This window comes from Pygocentrus nattereri, chromosome 8 (genome assembly GCF_015220715.1).
Source record: "Pygocentrus nattereri isolate fPygNat1 chromosome 8, fPygNat1.pri, whole genome shotgun sequence".
NCBI classification, from domain to species: domain Eukaryota; kingdom Metazoa; phylum Chordata; class Actinopteri; order Characiformes; family Serrasalmidae; genus Pygocentrus; species Pygocentrus nattereri.
Genome location: NC_051218.1, coordinates 7,270,120 through 7,290,100, shown reverse-complemented (window position 1 = coordinate 7,290,100; position 19,981 = coordinate 7,270,120). Strand labels below are relative to the sequence as shown.

General features: G+C 39.8%; 2 protein-coding genes across 3 annotated transcripts; one reads left to right on the top strand and one right to left on the bottom strand.

Annotated features, from left to right (window-relative positions):
- Window positions 1–476: 476 nt before the first annotated feature.
- On the top strand, window positions 477–9,859 carry LOC119263872 ((-)-isopiperitenone reductase-like). Its single transcript, XM_037540653.1, has 6 exons — window positions 477–976; window positions 1,561–1,722; window positions 2,719–2,788; window positions 3,862–3,965; window positions 6,295–6,456; window positions 9,854–9,859. The coding sequence occupies exons 1-6, from the start codon at window positions 860–862 to the stop codon at window positions 9,857–9,859; spliced, it is 621 nt and encodes a 206-aa protein (XP_037396550.1). The 5' UTR covers window positions 477–859.
- Window positions 9,860–10,874: 1,015 nt separating this feature from the next.
- Window positions 10,875–19,907, bottom strand: gal (galanin/GMAP prepropeptide). Of its 2 annotated transcripts, XM_017723482.2 has the most exons (7): window positions 19,774–19,907; window positions 19,597–19,677; window positions 17,777–17,831; window positions 15,645–15,716; window positions 13,166–13,246; window positions 11,969–12,040; window positions 10,875–11,124 (listed from the first exon to the last, which is right to left on the bottom strand). In XM_017723482.2, the coding sequence occupies exons 2-7, from the start codon at window positions 19,675–19,677 to the stop codon at window positions 11,063–11,065; spliced, it is 423 nt and encodes a 140-aa protein (XP_017578971.1). In that variant the 5' UTR covers window positions 19,774–19,907; the 3' UTR covers window positions 10,875–11,062. The 2 variants fall into 2 exon arrangements, with proteins under 2 accessions (XP_017578971.1, XP_017578973.1); XM_017723484.2 differs by lacking the exon at window positions 15,645–15,716.
- Between the last annotated feature and the right edge of the window lie 74 nt (window positions 19,908–19,981).

Below are 19,981 nucleotides of genomic sequence, written 5' to 3'. Positions count from 1 at the left end.
AACTCCGTCTCATTCTCCTCCTCTGCATCTAGGTTTGATCATTATTGTATGAGGTATAAACGGAGAGGTTCAAAGCGGTTTGATGTGAAACGGTTCAGATGTCTTTACAGTGGTGGTGATAGGAACCAGGCATCACCTGTGCCTACAACACAGATATGGACATTTTATTTACCATTCAGAACCACCAGAGAACCTACACAAGTCTTCTGAGTTTATATGAAATATTGATGATGGAAAATAGTGGGAAAAGCTGAATCATTAATAGGTGCCTTGTTTTTCTGTACTTCTTCTACCTCACCAAAAAAACTCCTCTTTAAATCTTTAAAATGTTTTTAAATATACTAGATTACAAAGAGCTGTGAGCTGCTACTTATATGTGAAGTGTTATGTAAATAAGTTTTTTTTTGTTATTATTATTATTATTATTATTATTATTATTATTATTACTACTACTACTAGTAGTGGTGGTAGTGGTGGTGGTGGTAGTAGTAGTGAGCTACGCTGCCTGACGCAGCTGCCTAAAAACCATAGAACCGGCCTTAAACAGAAGTTAGGACCCTGTTGGGGTTCATCCTGAAGTTAGGACATGTTTAAGGAGGTTTACTCTAGTCAGGATGTGTGTGTGATGCTGTTTTCTGATCTGGAGTTAATGATGAGTTTATGAAGGTAGGAGCTGTTATTCTGGAATAGATACTGAACTAAATTCAGGCCGTACTGAAGTCGTCATGGTGACTAAGCAGATAAAATTTCAGACTTAAGAAAATCATACACACATACCAGGGCACACAAACATCGTCATTCAGAAGCCATTTGAGTGTAAAAATCACAGTTTGCATAAAGAGAGAGTAACCGTCAGTCCATGCTGATCACAGGGGCGAGCAGAGGACTGGGCCTGCAGATGGCCAAACAACTGGTCAGCAGTGCAGAGAGACCTAAAAAGATCATAGCAACTGTGAGGAACCTGGATGGAGCTCGGGTAGGCCAGCTCACACTTCCCTGCTGGAAACAGTCACAGAAACCATTAAGAATGTCTGCTGGTTCCTGGTGGTGTCCAGTAGTCAGTAATGGTGTTTAGTCTTTTCTTTGATGGGTTGATATCACACTGTAAAGGACTCTAATGTTTTAACAGGAATTCTGGGACTGATTCTAATTGCATTTGATGGCTTCCTACAAGACACTTGTGGTCTCTAATGGTAACCATTAAATCAATTCCCATTCAAATAAGCTAAACCACCAGATTTTAATCCTCATTGTTCTAATGGTCTGTTTTCAGTTAGGTAATGTTTTTGCTTCCTAATGGGGATTGGCTTAATGGTTACTACTAGTTTCCTGCACCTTTAGATCCCATTAAAAACACATCAAATCCGTCTGTAGTCAGTCACTGGTCACCTGTTACACCATTAGGATCCTTTACACTGTGAGATCACCCTGTTTAAAAAGTCAAAACACATTACAAAACCACCAGGAAGCAACAGAAACACTGGTTTCTATGTTTCTTCACTTCCTCCAAGTTCCTGAAAGCTGTCCTGCTTGTGAAATAAAAGTTTGTCTGTTTTTCAGGAGCTGCAAGCGACTCGCAAGCTCCCATCCAGACTTTCACATCGTGGCTTTAGGTCAGTGATAATATTTCACTCTCCACATTTACTGAGTAACGTGAGCTGCACTGAAAGAGCCCATCACTGCAGCAATGATCTTTCGTCACGTGAAATTATCTTAAATCTGGTCGATATATTGATAATATTTCACATTTTAATAATAAACTTATTTAAAACAAGTAAAAATTGTCTAGAAATTATTTAAATAATCTTAAACTCATCTTACAGGAACCTCAACACGAGAAATATTAGATTTGTTGGGTAGATTTAATATCATTTTACTTGACTAGATGCCATTTATTGGGGTGATGTCTTACAGTTTACTTGTATGTTATTATTGTCCTCACTTACAACATTTGTATCTTAATCAAAACAGTGTTTTATTCATACATGAACCTTTTCCGGCGTCTCTTTATCTCTCAGACAGGCTGTTTTTGTGGCTTACCTATAAGTCTTGTATACATTTTTGTTTGGTCAAAATAAGTGAGTGATCATAGTTTGAGTAATTGTTTCACAGCTTGAGCTGATTGTATGAGCCAGTATCTCTATAACAGTTTGAAGCTGAGCTGTTTGTCTGTTTGAATTACCCAATTCTGTGAGCAGCACTTGTTTCAGTTATTGTTGCAGTGCATACATCTGACCAGCAGATGGTGCACCGATGCTTTAGGTCAGGGGTGTCAAGACTTTTTTCAAAGGAAGCCAGACTGAAGCATATCAGAGCACCTGAGGGCCAGTCACTCTTTCCCAAAATATTGTTATGAATGATTCAAAATATGAAGTAGTCAAAATATGAAAAATACAAATGTGTGGAAAAATGAACCAAGTGACCCGAGCGTCTCAGCGGTGATCCATTCTGAGAACTTGGCCATGGCCCCCTCATTTAAACCTGCCACCCAAAGTAGATAAATATCCATAAATATCTCCTCTTGATCTCACCTTCTTCTCCTGGACACAGTTCAGTCCAGTGTGAGATCAGAGTTAGTCTGACCCCGTTTTCTCTTGCTCCTGAGAAATAAAACTCATGCTGATTAACTCTTTAGAGTCTCAGACTCGTCTCAGCTGTGTAATATCTCCATAAGAACAGTGTGAAATCTCATCTTTCTCTTATTCAGATCTGTTCTAGATCACAGAACCCTCTCAGCAGTCCATCAGAAGGAGAACTCTTTTCTCCTTCATCACCAGGACGTTCCACAGTGAGACGCTGCTGTTAATCTCCTCTTTTCTCCTTCATCACCAGAACGTCTCACAGTGAGACGCTGCTGTTGATCTCCTCTTTTCTCCTTTGCCACCAGAACGTCTCACAGTGAGACGCTGCTGTTAATCTCCTCTTTTCTCCTTCATCACCAGAACATCTCACAGTGAGACACTGCTGTCGATCTCTTCTTTTCTCCTTCATCACCAGAACGTCTCACAGTGAGACGCTGCTGTTGATCTCCTCTTTTCTCCTTCATCACCAGAACATCTCACAGTGAGACGCTGCTGTTGATCTCTTCTTTTCTCCTTCATCACCAGAACGTCTCACAGTGAGACGCTGCTGTTGATCTCCTCTTTTCTCCTTCATCACCAGAACATCTCACAGTGAGACGCTGCTGTTGATCTCTTCTTTTCTCCTTCATCACCAGAACGTCTCACAGTGAGACTCTGCTGTCGATCTCTTCTTTTCTCCTTCATCACCAGAACGTCTCACAGTGAGACACTGCTGTTATTCTCTTCTTTTCTCCTTCATCACCAGAACGTCTAACAGTGAGACGCTGCTGTTAATCTCCTCTTTTCTCCTTCGTCAGGAATTGAAGCTGTTATAGCTGCAAAGGGTGGGCCGACATGATATTAAGAATGGCATGTCACTCAAGTTCATATGCGTGTGAAGGCAGACGACCAAATACTTTTGGCAATATAGTATATATTCATGTTAAGTTGCTGCTGCGAGAGGAGGATAGATTTCAGCTGTTGTGTCTCTGCCCTCTAACATTTCACTGCTGTTGGAAGAAAACTTCGTATCTCCATTTTTGACATTTTTCAATTTTTGATATAATTTGAAAAGACCTGTTCTCCTTTACATTGTGTGTAAATTTAATGATTAATGGACCAAAAGAAACGGCCCAAAATGACTTAGAAAAAAGTCTGGTTCCATTGACTTACATTAAAACTACAGTATGTTTTTTCTTTCTCCTGTAATGTTACCATTTTGGAGATGCGAGGTTTGGCCAGAGGCTTGGCCTTTGGACACAGTTCCTTTACGTTTATCCATAAGTGCTTCATTAATAAGAGCATGGTGGGATCCGGATCGATAGTGACCTCAACACAGTGACCAGAGACGCTATGATGAAGACCTTTGAGAGCAACACGGTCACTCCACTGTTCATTACGAAGGTAAACAAATGCTTACGTTAACATAATCAGGCAGTCTGAGCTTAGAGTTCGCATCTACAGCACAACAACAACAATAATAATTGGTGGTTCCCTTTAGCGTTTCAACATTAACACCACATACACACTAGTGAGCAGTGAGCACAGTTGCCCAGAGAGGGGGGCAGCTCTATCCGCAGTGCCCGGGAAGCAGTTGGGGGTTAGGTGTCTTGCTCAAGGACACCTCAGTCACGTACTGTCGGCTCTGGGGATTGAATTAGCAACCTTCCGGTCACAGGGGCGGTTCCATAACCTCCAGCCCACGACTGCCCCAAAGGAGCTAGCAGGAAGTGGCAGGTGAGAATTCTACAACTGAAGCACCAATGCAGATTGGTTTAATCAGTGAAATGGTCTCTGAATAATTAAACACACATACGGACGTGTTCCACCCCGAGTGCAACAACTTTAATGTCTTTTTTCACACAAGATACAAAGAAACTGAACAGTGACCTGATAATTACAGCACAGCACTTGTTTATATTCTGGTGAGTGATGATCTGATGTTTCTCACCTGCCTATTGTTTACAGTGCGAGTGCCACAAAATGATTTCACATACATCAGCACAGCACAGTATAGAGCGCCTCCCACTCCCCACCCACAAAGTGCTTTACATACAAGGGACAGTATTATGACCACCTCCTTGTTTCTACATTCAGTGTCCATTTGATCAGCTCCACTTACTGTATAGCTGCTTTGTAGTTCTACAGTTACAGACTGTAGTCCATCTGTTTCTCTGATACTTTGTTACCCCCTTTTACCCTGTTCTTCAGTGGTCAGGACCCCCATGGACCCTCACAAAGCAGGTATTATTTGGGTGGTGGATCATTCTCAGCACTGCAGTAACACTGACGTGGTGGTGGTGTGTTAGTGTGTGTTGTGCTGGTCTGAGTGGATCAGACACAGCAGTGCTGCTGGAGTTTTTAAACATCTCAGTGTCGCTGCTGGACTGAGAATAGTCCACCAACCAAAAATATCCAGCGTCCTGTGGGCAGCGTCCTGTGGGCAGCGTGCTGTGACCCCTGATGAAGGACTAGAGGATGACCAACACAAACTGTGCAGCAGCAGATGAGCCATCGTCTTTGACTTTACATCTACAAAGGGGCCCGACAAAGTAGGAGTGTCTAATAGAGTGGACAGTTAGTGGACCCAGTGTTTAAAAACTCCAGCAGCACTGCTGTGTCTGATCCACTCGCACCAGCACAACACACACTAACACACCACCACCATGTCAGAGTTACTGCAGTGCTGAGAATGAATCCCTTTGCGTGATTAAAGGGTGAAGTGGTTCTTCAGATTGATGAAGAATGTGTTGTATATGGTTCTAGATAGCACCAAAAAGGGTTCTCCATCAATCTGAAGAACTCTTACATGATGCAAAGAATCCTTAATCATGCAAAGGGTTCTTTGAGTGTTCATGGTTCTATATAGAACCATTTTCTTTACTAAAGAACCCTTGAAGGTCTTTTGTAAGAGAGTTTTTTTAGTTGGTTTTCAGTTGATTTACACATGGTTCTTCAGAGGTTCTTTAGTAAAGGCACTGGTTCTATTTAGGACCATGCATTCTGTTAAGAACTATTTCATGCTTTAATGGTTCTGTTTTCATGCTTAAATTGTGAAATGGCTCTTCAGATTGATGGAGAATGTGTTGTATGTGGTTCTGTATAGCACCAGAAATGGTTCTTCTATTGTAATGAGCTTGACATTGTAACAGAACCCATTTTAGTGATATTCAGAACCATTAAATCTATACAAGTCTTAAAAACGATGATTGTTCAGTGGATGTTTACTAAAGAGGATGGTTCTATGTTTCATGGTTAAATGGTCCTTTTACACTTTGGGGAAATTGTTCTTCAGATTGTTGGACAATGCGGAGAAACCTTTTTGAAACTGGTTCTATGTAGCACTTAAGAGTTCTTCTTTTGAGCAATGTCAAGTTTATAACGACAGAAGAACCATTATATAGAGTGCTATATAGAACCGTTCTCAAAAAGTATATACATATAAATATACAAAACATTCTCCATCAATCCGAAGAACCATTTCACCATGAAATAAACCTTTCAAGCAAGAAGTGGTTCTACATAGAACTCATGTTTTTTATAAATAGAACCACTGCCCTTATTAAAGAACCCTCGAAAAGCCATCTTTTTTAGTGTGTAGTTGTAGAAAAGCTGTTTTCTGACAAAAGTATATTAAGTATATTTACAGGTTAAATAACTGTAACTCTTATTCCTCTTAAAGATTCAGCCCAGTTGTCTGTAAACTGGCTTTAATGTAGGCTGTTTGTTTCAGGCGTTCCTGCCGCTGTTGAAGACCGCCGCAGCGGCCGGCCAAGGCAGTGGAATGGGGGTTCACCGCTCAGCTGTGGTCAACATCTCCTCTCTCCTGGGCTCCATCCAGCTCAACTGGGGCGAGGGAGCCAACTTTAAAACCTACGCTTACAGGGTCTCTAAGGTGAGAACTGTTGCTGCTGTTCCCCCAATTCGACCCCAGTGTTGGCTGCATTAGCCTCTCAGCTTCAGCGCTTAAGCTAAAGAAGCAAACTTCAGAAATGTGTCCGAAAACATAGTGCAGGATGTCCAGTGCACTCAAACAATCCCACAGTGCACCGCCATTGATTGTGTACAACCAGAGAACCTGTAGAGAGGAGAATTCCTGCTCTGCAATGTCTTCCGGTGTCCTCAAACACTAGAGGGCGCTCCTGAGTGAGTCCAAAATGAATGGGTTGATACGGAGCATTTGAGCAAAATCATAGTTTATAAATGCTGAAACATTTTAATGTAAAAAAAAAACATTTAATTACATTACGTTAACACTGATGTTATATTTTTAAGAGCTTTTAAACTTGAGTTGTAGGAGTTTAAAACGGCGCTTCATGTAGGTCCATGACGTCAGTGAGCACGAATAGCCAATGAGCAGCTCCGCTCGCCAATCAGTCATCACACTCTAGCAGTAAAGCCCCGCCTCCTGCTGCCCAAAACCCGTTTGCTGTAGAAAAAAGGAAACATACAGCTGAGTTTTCTCTGCTATGTTAGTGAAACACATCCTTCTACTGTCTAAAATTAAAGGAAAGTTCTGGGCGAGTGATTTGAAACTATTTTAACTACTCTTTTTTTAGCCGTTGGGTTCCATTCACTCCCATTCACTGAGGACTCACTCGCAAGCGCCCTCTGCTGTTTAGTCCTGTTTATGATATAATGAGCGAAATAGGAAGTGACGAGGCTCCTCATAAACCGGTTCTGATTTGGTGGGACTAGTGAGGACTCGCTTGCGGGTGCCCTCTGCTGTTCAGTCTTGTTTGTGATATAACGAGGGAAATAGGAAGTGGCCAGGCTCCTCATAAACCGGCTCTGATCTAGTGCAGTCAAACAATCCCGCAATGCACCACGATAAGTAGTGTACAGCTGATGTATCCCCATAAATATACATATCTAGATGCCGTGTTGTCTGTTGTTCTTTATCTGAGGTGATACGTCTGCGTGGCCACCATGTTGGAAAGGTCAAGATTTGCTTGTGAACAGATTCACTTGTATTGAGAGATGAAGAGTCTCAGGATTAAATTAGCCACAACTTACTTATTATTAAACCAATTTCCACCAAATCTGTTTTCTTAAACTATAGACATACATTAGTCTTGGTTGCATGGGCTGCTCTCGGTAGCTTTTATTGCTATTTAATAACTGTGATCGTGCTTGTTAGCAGTCCAGAGCAGCAGGAAAGCATCCACCATAGTTTAGCTTGAGCTCCGGTATAAAAATAATCTCACACACATCAGCAAATCCATCAACATGTGAATCACTTCTAGTCTTAATACACACAAAAAGTGCAATAACCACCCAAAAAACACTGACGTCAGATTTTCATTGAATTTTCCAGTTCTACCTTAAATGGTGCAGCTTGTGGGGCCTGAATGTAACCAATGCATCATTTAAGGTGGAACAGAAAAATTTGAGCAAGAAGCTGTGAATAAGAAGCTAACTTTGTGTAAGAAGATGATGTTGTGAATATCTATGCAAATAACTACTACATAAAGTTAAGATCCGCTGAATAGACTATTAACTGAAATAAGCTTAATATAAAACCAGAGAAAAAACAATCGCATCACATTTATTCCGCTCTCTGAGTGCAATATTCTTGAAATGTGTAATTTGGACAGAATTCTTTTTAAACTGCACTCTGTAATGGTACTGAACACAGTCCAGCAATGATGTAGACCGCCTACACTTAGTTTGGTACTAAGTAACGCTGTAAACTTTGACAGAAAATCACGCAGTAGCCACCATAGTGAGTGAAGCCAGCAAACTAAGGAACACTCGATAAAGAAAATGGTCAGCATGCAGGGGAATAAATTACAACCGTCCTATAAAATATTTATATTTCTTACCTTCCCCCTCGCGGGATTTGTAGCTGTTTTAGAAATAAAGTCACTCAGCTAAAATGGTCACAAAAGTAACTAAGTCTAGCTGCCCAGGCAAGGATGAGCAGAGATACAATGAAAAGATTTAGTGGTTGTATGAGCCCATAAATCATATTCATATTAAATATTCTGGCAGTAAAGAGACCCGTGGCTGTAGCCCAATATCCAGACCCTAAACACGCTCCTGGGCAGCTCCAGTTCTGGACAGACAGAGTCGCTTTTATCAGCATATGCCATATGTCATACATGGAGCCTGAAAAAGTGACGCAGTTTAAAAATTATGTGCTGTTCGTGGATCTCATGGTAGCTACATTCAGGTAGACTGTCTGCCTGTACATTGTTTGGTTCAAAGACTAAAACCCTCTTCTGATGATATATTTTGATGAACTTTTGAAAAACTGCAGCTGCTTTAGGGTGAATGTTTTTTTTTTCCGTTAGCTGGCGAATGAAGAAGGGAGACAGACAGCTAACGTCAGTATTTGGAAGCCAAATGTCTTATTTTAGCCACATAACTATCATCAAAGTGGAGAGAACGGATCAGTCACACCTCAGACAGATCTCAGCTAATAGGCTTCGCTGACTGATTTATAAAGTATTATTATGGACTGTCCAGTTTAACTGGCTGGCTTTTTTATTCAGTTGCACTGATGTTTTTCTATGTCAATGTGTTTGTTTTTGTTATGGTCATCTTAGTTGACACCACAGGGATTCATAATGGATGTATTGCTGCCCATTAGTTCTCCTCATTCCTACTTACAACCTTGGAGTTCGTAAGTACAGCTTAATTTGTGTTCAAGTAGTTTTGGTTGGAAATAAGTGGAAATACTTTTATTTTTCTGTTATTAAAAAGAGTCGGTGCATATTATAAGAGTGTTTCCATGTGTGGATGGTTTCGGCCTGCAGTGTTAATGTTGTAATGAATAACTGAAATATGGCCAGTTGTCAACATCTATCATTGTTTTTTTGTTGACGCCGTCCCCAACACAGAAACTCTGGGCTCAGTGAAAAATCTGAGTTTCGCACTAATAGATACATGTGCATCAATCTCGTAAATATGATATTTCTGACACGGCTTAAAGGCAGCGTTTCGCTGTTGTCAGAAGAAAACCTTGTATCTCCAAAATGGTAACTTTACAGGAGAAGTGAAAAACATACTTCACTTTTAACGTAAGTCAATGGAAGTCATTTTCGGCCATTTCTTTTGAAATTTACACACGAGGTAAAGAATAACAGGCATTTTCGAATTATGTTAAAAACTGAAAAACGTCAAAAATGGAGATATGAGGTTAGGGTTAGAGTTCAGCACAAAACATGTTTATTCTAAGCCGTTCTGGTGATTCTGCACCCAAGCTCATTTATCACAGTTAGAAGTTCAATGATGCACATTTTCAGGTTAGATTCAATTCGATTTAGAGTATTTTCTGTGTTCTGTAGCTCTAATTCTATTCTAAACAGGTTGGTTTGGTTCTGATATATAAAAGTTCTGACTACTGGCCTCTAACAAAATAAACCCCAAAAACCACAAACATTACAATTCATAAAGTCTTCAGAATAAAAGCCCTGTGTGTCATTTGAAAGTGGGTGTGTCTATAGTATAAGCCCAGCCCCCTCCCCACCCACTTTTCTGATCTTAAGGGGCTGAGATGTAATCAGAGAGATTCAGAGCGGTTTGGTGTGAAATGGTACAGATGTCTTTACAGTGGTGGTGATAGCAACCAGGCGTCGCCATGACTACAACACAGATATAAACATTTTATTTACCATCCAGAACCACCAGAGAACCTAAACGAGTCTTCAGAGTTTATATGGAACGTTGATGATAGAAAATAGCGGAAAATCTGTAATAATACGTTTTCTTTGGGGACTATTTTGCCGCACAGCGCCCTGCATGTCTCCCTCCACCATGAATGGAGTTTAAGTTCTCTAAACTATCATAAAACAGCGTCTCAGTCATCAGGCAGTGAATTCAGAACCATTTCATGTAGGAACTTTCTGTGAGGAGCTTTTAGAGGGGGACATCTGGCTCCTATCACCACCACTGTGAACAGCTTTGACTCAGTAAGTTTATCTAGAACAGAGCGTTTCACACCAAACCACTCTGAACTGCTCTGTTTACTTCTTAACCAGTTAATTATGTATGCGTGTGTGAGTGTTGATGATTCACTGGATAATCCTGAATGACCACTGGTGAGCTAAGACCTGGAAAGGCAGACTGGATGGTTAATTATTCATGTATGCTCCTGTTTCACTTGAATGAGCGAGCATGTGACACGTAACAATGCCATCATCTGAGCTGCAAACATGTTTTCTTTATATATTCCTATATAAGCTTGATATATATATATGACTGAAAAGCAGTCAAGTTTCATCCTCAGCTCATGAATAGAAATTGAATATGAATTGAAATTGAATATGAATATGAAACCATGATATCATGAAACAGAGTGAAACAAAGGCCATTTACAACTTTTATTCGTGACACATTCTTCAAATCAGCCATTCAAGTAACTCTTCAGGACTCAGCTCATGTGTCGAGACTGAAGCGAACGATACGTTAATGAAGACGTGGAACAAAAACAGTGCCTGTTCGGGAGAGCTTGGTCAGAAGGTCGGCAGTCAGAGGTCTGAGAAATCTGGTCCGAGTTAAGGCTGACTCAACTCCTCTGATGTGAGAGAGGAAGGCAGATTATCCAGGGCCCCCATTTCTGAAAATAAATAAATATATATATATATATTTAAATGCCACATTAATTCAGTTCAGTACTAAACAGTTTCTGCAAAGACAAAGCCAGATTAATTGAGCTCAGCACCTACTAAAAATGGTTCTTCAAGGGTTCTTTAGTAAAGACAATGGTTCTATCACTCAAAGAACCAAATGCACGGTTAAATTGTTCCCCTGCACGGTGAAGTTGTTTTTCAGATTGAGGGAATGTGTGGCGTGTACTGCCATATAGCACTGAAAGGGGCTCTTCTATTGTATACAAGCTTGACATCATAACAATAGCAGAACCCTTTTTAGGGCCATATAGAACCCTTTTCAAAAACGTTCTATATAGAGCCTTATACAACACATTTTCCATCAATCTGAAGAGCAATTTCACCATGCAAAGAACCATTTTAGCAAGCATGTGCTCATGGTTCTATATAAATGTGTGTGTGTCTATATATATGTATATAGACACACACACATTTATATAGAACCATGAAATATATATATACTATTGTTGACGAAAGACCTTTTTTTGTTTTTGTTTTTTTTGACATAATTTGAAAATACCTGTTGCTTTTTAAATTGTATGTAAATTTCATGATGAATGGATAAAAAGAAATATCCCAAAATTCACTATTGACTTACATTAGAAGTAAAGTAGGTATTTTCCTTCTCCTGTAAAGTTACTATTTTGGAGAGTTTTTTCCGATAACAGTGATACACACACACACACACACACACACACACACACACACACACACACACACATATATGTATATACTTGGACCTGTTTCTTGAATCTCTCTGCTTCAGCGAAAGAACTACAGCATCAAACTCACCTTTCAGTTTGAGATATGATAGAAAGTCTATGATGGTGTGGACAACATCTTCATCTGTTATCCTCAGGGTTCCTTAGAAGGTAGAGAGAATCATTTATTATCGTGTGATTATTATTGTACATTATTATCTAAATTTTGAATGCTGAAAGCAAAAGCTTATTTAGGTTTAATATACACAAACTGACAGCTAAGTATGAAATATGTTAGATACATGGTCCCGCAGTAAACAATACAATGTATTCAGAGTAATACATACAATACATACAACAATAATGTATTCAGAGCTTAAATATTTACAGGGTTATGTTCTGATTGATGACATTAATAGAGATACTTCTAAGCTAAATAAACAAAATCATTACTTATAGGTAATGACCCTAACCCCTAAATTTACACTTCAGAAAATAATACCTTTTTGTATTTTTTCCAAAGCATTCTTTAAAAGTGAAGTTGACAGAAGTAATAGTTTAATTCTTGTCACTAACAAAACACAGAATTTCACTATTTTAGCCTCGCCCCTGCATTTTAGAGCAGGAAATGAGGCTGCATCCCTGTCCCTCGTGGCCACATGGTAAGCAATTAGATTCCATTGTGTCTGAAAGTCAGTAAGGAACATTAAGAATCATCATATTTTCTGCAGTTTAGCACTTTTTAGTGTTTTAATGTAAAATATGGTGATTTTCTGTGTGAACAGCTGCTCAAAGCTGAGTTTGCTGGTCATGAACTGAATTTTTGAGTTTTTGAGCTCAAAATGAGCTAAAATTGTCACTGAACAGTCACGACTGACACATCTGGTAAAGTTTGGTAGAGTTATGATTGATTTGGTAGAGACAAAGTGGAACGTTCAATCATTCAATCACGTTTAGAGTCACTCAAAGCAAAATTATTTTAGTCTGAAGTCCAAGATCAGCTAAAACTCCCAAATGTGTTTCAGCTCTGACTTTGAACCAGTTTAGCAGAATCATCCATACAGCAATAATATTTTCATGTAACATGTAAAAGTATGTGTATGATAAGAGTGGGTGTGGGTGTCCACTTTAAGAGGAGCTTGCCGGTATCTTTACTGTTTTCTAAAGCAGAAAAGTTGGCATCGCTGCTACTTCCTAAGTATCTACTATAATCTTAATTATTTCAATATTTATGTTTGCATTTTTTCTCATTACGCACCACCTGCTGTCCGAGTATGAGAAGGCGTACCTGATTTGAAGTCGTCTTCCATATCCCTCTTCCCTGCCAGGCCATGCTTGTCACTGAGCGTCCTGTGGCTGTCAATGGCATCTGATCACAAAGCACAACCACAAAATAATCCAGTTGATCTGCACACAGGCATATTAGAGCATCTCACACACATACACTGCAGCCCTGTCGCGCGCAACAGGAGCTGCAGGAAGTTTTGGCACCCATTTGTCCTGACAGGTGCATCATCCTGAGGAGTGTATGGACAGAGGAGCAACCTGCAGGGCTTCAGTCATGGAATTGCTTTGAGTTTGTTTTTTGCGTTTTCACCAGTTTTGCATAGGCACAAATGCAGAAGAGCACAGAGTCATGTTCAGAGACAGAAAGAGGGAGCGACCTGCGGAGGGAGGTAGATAATGACGGTGGGATCTCACAGCTCAGCCAAAAACAGCCACACACACATACACACACACACACACACACACACACACACACACACACACACACCCCCACACACACACAGGCAGAGGGAAGCTGGAGGAGAAAGCTTGTTTCCTGAAGGGCTGCTTATACACAATCACTCTGGCTGTAAGGGCCTCTTCTGCTCCATTATGTTACTTGAGTACTGTATATTCACAAGAGGGCTTGGATCTGATTGTTCAGAATTCATTCAGTTAGATTTTTAAAGGCTTAGCCTCTTATTATTTTTGTTATTATTATTATTATGGAGATGTACTTCCATATAATGCTATCTTAGCTTATCTATTTAAAGCAATAGTTTGGTAAAAAATCTAATTTACACTTTTCGCCCCTTACCTCAAATGCTGTTGATCAGCTGAGACACGTTTGGGGTCTGAAGTTCGCTTCTTTAATTTTAGCACTAGTGCTACAAGCAAGGAATGGGCAGTTCAGTCACATTTGATATTGAAATTATTAAATTTAAAAACAGTTAAAACAGCGAGTTGGTGAATATTTAGTTCAGCTGATTCTAAACGTGATCGTGAATTCAGTAATTCCGTGTTGAAAGTTTTATAATACTAAACCTATATATAGGTACACGCATCTTCAGTGGTTTGTTAATAAAGAGAATGGTTCTATTTAGAACCAAGAGTTCTATATTTCATGGATAATGGTTCTTTGCGTTGTGAAACCGTTCTTCAGATTGTTGAAGAATGTAGAGAAACCTTTTTTAAAGAATGGTTCTATAGAACCGAACAGTGTTCTTCTTTTGTACAATGTCAAGTTTATAACATCAGAAGAACCACTTTTGCTGCTACATAGAACCATTTTCAAAAAACGCTCTTTATAGAACCATATCCCTGTTGTCGGATCAAAATAATTTGTATCTCCATTTTTGTTATTTTTCAGTTTTTGATATAATTTGAAAATGCCTGTTACCCTTAACATTGTGTGTAAATTTCATGATGAATAGACCAAAAGAAACGGCCCAAAATGACTTGGAAAGCCGTTTGGTTCCATTGACTTTCATTAAAAGTAAAGTAGGTTTTTTCCTTCTCCTGTAAAGTTACCATTTTGGAGATATGAAGTTTTGTTCCGACAACAGTGATGTACAACAACCTGAAGATCCATTTTAACATGCAAAGAACCATTGAAGCATGGAATGGTTATATACAGAACTCAGTGTTCTAAAGCGAACCATTCCCTTTATTAAGGGACCCTTGAAGTACCAGTTTCTAAGAGTGCAGAGTGTAAAATGTAGTTGATTCTTTGGTTTTAGCGCTGCAGCTATGAGGCTAATGCAGCTAACCAGTAATGGAAGCTATAAACTAATCAATTAGCATAGAGCTAACTGCAGGCCTAAATCATCACACAGCTGCCTCAAACTGTGGAGCAGTTCAGAGTCTCTAATAGTCCTGACTGTTTGGTTTATTACTCTGTATGACTCACTGTGATCTATAAACATGGACTGAAGTATGTTAGCATCTAAACACTAATCTCAAAGCACACGGTGTCAGAACTGAATGATTTAAGCACACAGTTAGCATTATGTTAACATAAGCGCATACAAACTGCCATTAGCCTTGTAGGTCATTTAGATTTACAACATTTATCAGACGCTCTTATCCAGAGCGACATACAATGTGATCATTTTACACAGGTGGGCGAAGACAGTGTTAGGAGTCTTGCCCAAGGACTCTTATTGAGATAGTATAGGGTGCTTGCCCTGGTGGGGGACTGAACCCCAGTCTACAGCGTAGAAAGCAAAGGTGTTAAACTTCAGACACCAAACCAAGCTGAGCGACTTGAGTTAATGACAGAAAACTGTGTAAATTAGATTTTTTTGCCGCCGTCAAACTATTTCTTTAAGAAAGCCTGAGGAGAGTATGTCTTCCCATTTACAGAGGTTTCATTCATTCGCTTTCTGCAGACATTTCCATGCCGTATTAATAATACTGCGCTGACAATACAAACACACAGAGCGATACAGCACAGAGCAATTCCCTGTGTTGACGTGAGCGGCCTGCAGGAGCTAGCTTACATTCACCAAGCAGCTCTTCTCTCCCCCTTGCACTGGGAGCATCCTTTATCTGTATTAGATGATCAATACGACCTGAAACACATGGATGAGGGAATTTTACCTGAACTTACACAACTCCGCCACACAGGCACACCCTGCGTGGCTAACACATGTGTGTGTGCCTAAAATGTGTGTAATTCATATTTAGCATTTAGAGGCTCCCTTTCACACACACATTCACTGACTACAGGCAGACACCCCTCACTGTGCGTAATATAAGGTGAAATGTGTTAAAGAAAGAGTGATATCATAGAATGGCATCTGCACACTTCCGGTATTTAGCATGTTTTTAAAGGGGCACTCCGGCCACGATAGAAAGATTAACTACTGCAACATCTGCTGTAAACATGTTTACTCTCACAACAATGGTGCCGTAAGAGGTTAAATAGGCAGACCACGGTCCAAGTCCAGACCCAGACACTGTCCTATGCAGACCGGGACCTATAACAATTAAACTATGGAGAATTATTTAATTTCAATTCAAGTAAGTGAGGCACACCTAGGGGAGGGATGAGGCGAGAAACAGCAGTCAGAGAAGAAAGTGAGTCAGAGGGAAGTTATTTCACATGTCGTGCTCTAAAAAGAGAAAACTGACAGTAAATGTTGTTGAAATCTGACTGAACTGGACTTTATTTGATTGTTGACTGTATGAGATGCTGATATTCCTATTCGGCTACTTCAGTAAACAGTATATGGCACTGAGTCATGATGCAAGTTAGACATTATGATGATCTCGGCCTTTGCTTGAGGACATTTTCTCTAACTTGACCTTACTGAATTTTAATGAATGACTCCTGATGTAGAGTGAGATTTTCAATTTTCAAGACTAGGAAAAGCCCCTTCTGGTGATGTATCTTGAAGGTGGGAGTAATTTTTGGAACTTTTGGGTGACCATTTGACTTTTATTCAACTAGCTGGTTGAAACAAAACATTTCATGATCCTGTATACATAGTAGCTATGAATACACTATCCCAGAGGAATATATATGTCGTACTTCAGATATGACTGAATATGGGTTGGGCCAAAAAGTATTAGTGGATGAAAACTGAACACTAAATAAGTTTAGTAATGTATTCTGTTACCAAAAAATTGTTTATAAAATTTTATATGAAGTTACAAAAGTCACCTTTTTTGAAGGTGAAAAAAAGCTGACAAAAAGCTCAGTAACGCTGAGATTAATAACCGATCACATTGATTTATCAGTCTACTCAGACTTTAGCAGAGTTCAGTAACGCTGAGATTAATAACCGATCACATTGATTTATCAGTCTATTCAGACTTTAGCAGAGTTCAGTAACGCTGAGATTAATAACCGATCACATTGATTTATCAGTCTACTCAGGCTTTAGCAGAGCTCAGTAATGCTGAGATTAATAACCGATCACACTGATTTATCAGTCTACTCAGGGTTTAGCAGAGCTCAGTAACACTGAGATTAATAACCGATCACATTGATTTATCAGTCTACTCAGGCTTTAGCAGAGCTCAGTAACACTGAGATTAATAACTGATCACATTGATTTATCAGTCTACTCAGGCTTTAGCAGAGATCAGTAACACTGAGATTAATAACTGATCACATTGATTTATCAGTCTACTCAGGCTTTAGCAGAGCTCAATAACACTGAGATTAATAACTGATCACATTGATTTATCAGTCTACTCAGGCTTTAGCAGAGTTCAGTAACACTGAGATTAATAACTGATCACATTGATTTATCAGTCTACTCAGACTTTAGCAGAGCTCAGTAACGCTGAGATTAATAACTGATCACATTGATTTATCAGTCTACTCAGGGGGCGCTCTGACCACTTTCCTTCCCTGTGGAAGTATGACGTATCTGGAAAAACATTGAATTCTATTAAATTGATGAAGGTGAGGGATACACTGCCACGTTACAGTTTGCTGAATAACAAATTAACGTCTAGTTTAGGTCGGAATGCCCCTTTAAGACATCTATGTTCAAATAATTGACCTTCTTAATGAAAATGGAATGAACTGATCAATTTACTCTGACTGACGCTGTTGGAATGTTAATGTAAATGTCGAAAGTTGAGCAGAAAAGTGTTTGTGGATGTGAGAGGGACTTACGCGGGCCCAGCAGGTATCCAGCGCTGTTCAGCGTCCAACCGCGCTTCTCCTTTGCCTTGGGGGGGGTGTGGGTGGGGTGGGGTATGGTTGGGGGGGGGGGGGGGGTCAGTACAAATCACTTTTAGATCAGCATACAGCAGAGTTTACCCATCCCGCTCCTGCACATTCAAATGTTTTCTACTCTAACACGCCCACTTCAACACATTAAAGCCCTTCAGGAGGTTAAAATGGGAGGATCAGAGCAGGAAAAACAAAAGCAGAGGATTTAATAGATACTTAAACACACAGGCAAATAGATATATAGATCATTAAAGCGTGAGGTTTAAATGGATCCATTAGAGCAGGAAAACATTCAAATGTGCAGATAAGAGGGTCAAAACAGGCACAGCTGTCAAAACACTGACCTAAATGAAAGAGATAGATAGATAGATAGATAGATAGATAGATAGATAGATAGATAGATAGATAGATAGATAGATAGATAGATACAGACAGACACAGATAGAGAGATAGATAGATAGATAGATAGATAGATAGATAGATAGATAGAGACAAATGCACTCCTAAACTGTCAATCACACTAAAAACACTAAATATAAAGGTTTATTCATATTAGTCACTGACTCTGGGTGTACTGTGAGTACTTGAAGAGCAAAGGGAACATAATTAGTCCTGTTTTATTGAAGTGAAACAAATAATAACAATAACTAAATTTTTTTTATGGCACTTCTGATTTTTTTTTTGTCAAACCCCAGAAAACCTAAATATCCTAATCCATATCGTGCACCAAAGTATCGTTTTGCTTTAGCCATATCGCCCACCTCTGACTAACTAAGGTCTGCAGAGGTCACTGTTTGTGTGGGTCAGGTGTTGTAATGCTGCGTGATAAAGATCCAGCACCATGTTATTAACGATTAATCAGGAGCTAAAACATTTTAGGCTAAGCATTTAGCCTAGACTCTCAAAAAAAGATGGTTCCTTAAGAGGTCCTGAAACAAAGAAAATGGTTCTATATAGAGCCATGAACACCAAGAACCTTTTACATGATTCAACAGTTCCATACACGGTGGAATCGTTCTTCAGACTGATGGAGAATGTGTTGTAGAACCATTCTGAAAATCTATACAGCCCCAACAAGGGTTCTTCTTCAAGTCTATCGATGTCAACTCTATAGAACCATACACAACACAAGAACCTTTTCATGATGCGAAAAAAACTCTTCAAACATGCAAAGGGTTCTTTGTGTGTTCGCAGTCCTACTTAGAACCATTTTCTTTACTAAAGAACCCTTAAAGAACCATCTTTTTATCCGTGTAGTTACTATCAATTAGCATCACAAGAAGCCAACAGAGTGGAAAAGCCCTGGTGGGAAAAAAAAACATAGAAACCAAACACCAAAAAGTGTGGTTCCTGATGTGTTTTGACTTTTTTGATGGATTGAAATCACAATTTAAAGGATCCTAAAAGCGTCCCAGTTGACCAAAACCTGGTTCTAACTGCATTTCATGGTTTTCTTAATGGGATGTAATGTGTTCTACAGGAAAACAGTGGCCTCTAATGCTAACCATTTAGCCAGTTCCCTATTAGGTTTCAGTGCTAATGGTTTCTAATGGTCCTCTAGCAGGGAGACACCGTTTTAACACGTCCATTTAGTTGTTTGTTAAGGTATAGACCTATTTTAAGTGTGCATGGAGGCCTGACGTTGGCTTTCTGCTCGCCAGCTTGTTTTTCGAATTATCCGTTCCACCTTAAATGGATCGTGGAACGGAAAATTGGAAATGCACAGTGGATATTCGTCGGAAAGTCAATGTGGCACATACCGCTATGACCATGCCCAGAGTTTCCGAGAGGACAGCGCACAGAATGAGGGACACGCAGACTCCGCCAACACACTTCTGCATCTGTAAAGAGGAGAAACAGTAGAAATAGCTCACGAACTCCCACAGTCCCTCCATCAGAGGATAAAGTTAAAGGAGAGAGAAGGAAAGAGAACCCACCCTGAGTGACTGTAGCTGCTCCTTTGGAGAAAAGCTCAAAGTGTGTCCCGTCCTGTTCTAGATGGAGTGAGTGAGGAGCTCCGGCGCTGCTGCTGCCTTTATGAAGCCCGCAGATCCACGGGGCTCTACGTCAGCAGACGGAGTCTGAAAGTCAATTAGCGATGATCCTGCTTTCATATTTAGCTTTTATAGATAGCTTTGTCCTCTT

Excerpts from the sequence above, each read along its gene's own strand:
- LOC119263872 (XM_037540653.1), top strand. The coding sequence starts at position 860 with ATGCTGATCACAGGGGCGAGCAGAGGACTGGGCCTGCAGATGGCCAAA. Across the intron at positions 2,789-3,861 it reads CATCACCAGGACGTTCCACA|AGCATGGTGGGATCCGGATC; the intron begins GTGAGACGCTGC and ends TTCATTAATAAG. Across the intron at positions 3,966-6,294 it reads CTCCACTGTTCATTACGAAG|GCGTTCCTGCCGCTGTTGAA; the intron begins GTAAACAAATGC and ends TGTTTGTTTCAG.
- gal (XM_017723482.2), bottom strand. The coding sequence starts at position 19,677 with ATGCAGAAGTGTGTTGGCGGAGTCTGCGTGTCCCTCATTCTGTGCGCT. Across the intron at positions 17,832-19,596 it reads CTCTGGGCATGGTCATAGCG|GCAAAGGAGAAGCGCGGTTG; the intron begins GTATGTGCCACA and ends ACCCCCCCCAAG. Across the intron at positions 13,247-15,644 it reads AGAAGAGCTGCTTGGTGAAT|ATGCCATTGACAGCCACAGG; the intron begins GTAAGCTAGCTC and ends CTTTGTGATCAG.